Source organism: Artibeus jamaicensis, unplaced genomic scaffold (genome assembly GCF_021234435.1).
Source record: "Artibeus jamaicensis isolate MK-2021 breed Jamaican fruit bat unplaced genomic scaffold, CSHL_Jam_final contig_69, whole genome shotgun sequence".
Lineage (NCBI taxonomy): Eukaryota > Metazoa > Chordata > Mammalia > Chiroptera > Phyllostomidae > Artibeus > Artibeus jamaicensis.
In genome coordinates, this window is record NW_026521927.1 from 141,932 (window position 1) to 144,163 (window position 2,232).

The window sequence follows — 2,232 nt, forward strand, 5'->3', positions numbered from 1 at the left end:
CTGTTAAAAATTTGCATGAATTATCTCATTTAACTTTCATAACATCCTGGCATGAAAGGTATTGTAATTATTTACATACTCATTCTTCATTTGAGGAAACCAAAGAACAGAGAGGTAGGTAATTTTCTTAAGGTCACTCATGTATTATGTTGCATTGTAAATTCACTTTTTTTTGATAACTGGAGTTTGTAATTTTGCCACAACACAGCTGGAACAAAAATGATCTATGAGCCGTATGCCACAAACTTCCTCCTTTTACCCTGGCCTAACCCTATTGAAAACACCTCAGTGATTTAAAAAATTCAAACTTCTTAGCAATCCGTTGGCGGATTTGCTTGGTCTTGATGCTGTAGACAATGGGGTTCATGAGAGGCGGTACCAGCAGATACACATAAGACATGAGGAGGTGAACAATGTGGGGCAGATGCTCACCAAAGCGGTGCACGAGAGACAAGCCAATCATGGGGATGTAGAAGAGTAGTACCGCACACATATGGGAGACGCAGGTGTTGAGGGCCCGAAGTCGCTCCTGGCGAGAGGCAATGCTTAGTACTGTACGGAGGATAAGGGCATAGGAGAGGAAGATAAGCAGCGAGTCCACACCCACGGTGCAGGCTACAACAAAGAGCCCATAAATGTGGTTGACAATGATGCTAGAACAGGCCAGCTTCATGATCTCCAGGTGCAGACAATAGGCATGGGCCAGCACATGGGAGCGGCAGTACTGGAAGCGCTTTAGGAGGAATGGTAGGGGGAGTATGAGCAAGGCACTTCTAAGCACTGAGCTCAGCCCCATCTTGACGATACGCGCGGGTGTCAAGACCATGGAGTAACGCAAGGGGTTGCAGATGGCTACATAGCGATCAATGGACATGGACAATAGAATTGAAGACTCCACTAGAGACAAGCTATGGATGAAGAAGAGCTGAGTGAAGCAGGCAGGGATACCAATCTCTCTGACATCAAACCAAAAGATGCCCAGCACAGTGGGTAGGGTAGAAAGGCAAAGCCCCAAGTCTGTCAGGGCCAGCATGGCCAAGAAATAGTACATGGGTTCATGGAGGGTGGCATCAGTACGGATGACATGGAGAATGGTGAGGTTTCCTACAATAACTGTCAAATAGATGGAGCAGAAGGGAATAGAGATCCAGCCATGGAGATCTTCAAGACCTTGGAAGCCCGTCAGGAAGAAAGTGGCTTTTTGGAGGCTGCTATTATAAAGAATTGTCATAGCTTCACAATCTTGGACTTCATCAACCTTCAATATAGAATAAGATTCCTGAAGAGTGACAGGTCACTCACCTAAGCATCCTGGTTCCAGAGGGTCAGAATGGGTCTGCAAATTAAATGGGAAACAATTGGGGGACCTGATATATTCGTTTTTTTTCTGAAGGGCTTTAGAAAAAGCTAATAAATAGGAAGGGGATTTTAGAAGGTCTTTATTTATTTATTTTTAAATACACAGCATTTAGAACAGTTTTAGGCTCACAGAAACATTGAGAAATAATATAGAGAGTTCCCTGAACCCAGTCTCTCTAATTATTGATATCTACATCTGTATTGTATATTTGTAACAATCATTGAACCAACATTGTTATTAACTGAAGTCCCTACTTTATTCAGACTTTTAGAGGGAGTTTCTACAGCTAATGGATAACATGTGATTTACCTTTATGGTACTATGTCCACCAGTGTTGGACTCTGGTTCAACGAGGTCATCTCAGATGGAAATTTTTTCTTGTGTTTCTCCCTGAAAAAAATATCTCCAATTCAATCAGTAAAGCATTCAGAATCTATAACATACATATGGGGAACTGGTACTACACATTATTTTTCATAATCGTTTACTAGTATCAGGTGCATATCATGTACCTTCAGATGTATTCATAATTTGGCTGGGGATGGTATTTTATTCCACGATGCCTAGCCTGGAGGGGAATGCAAAGGAAGCACCGAGTAAATGTTGAGCTCCCTGAACTTGTAACTTGTGACCAGAGTGATGCCGTTCCTGAATCTACATAAAATCCTTTAGTGGCTGCAGAGGCAAATGGTGGCACAAAAATCTAAAGTCTGGAACTGAGAAATGCCTGAGAAGCAGCAGCATCTCCGGAAAATAAATAAGTCTATGAAAGGGTGCTTTGAGGCTTAGTTTTGATAGGTATCTGAGGATATATGTGTTTCCAATATGAGAGTGGTTTGACTGGGGCTAGACGTAGACATGGGGATGGTATG

At 42.4% G+C, this 2,232-nt stretch overlaps 1 protein-coding gene across 1 annotated transcript; it reads right to left on the reverse strand.

The window, feature by feature from the left end:
* Positions 1-271: 271 nt before the first annotated feature.
* On the reverse strand, positions 272-1,231 carry LOC119055774 (olfactory receptor 51G1). Its single transcript, XM_037154046.2, has one exon. It carries the CDS (start codon positions 1,229-1,231, stop codon positions 272-274), a length of 960 nt encoding a protein of 319 aa, XP_037009941.2.
* Positions 1,232-2,232: the final 1,001 nt, after the last annotated feature.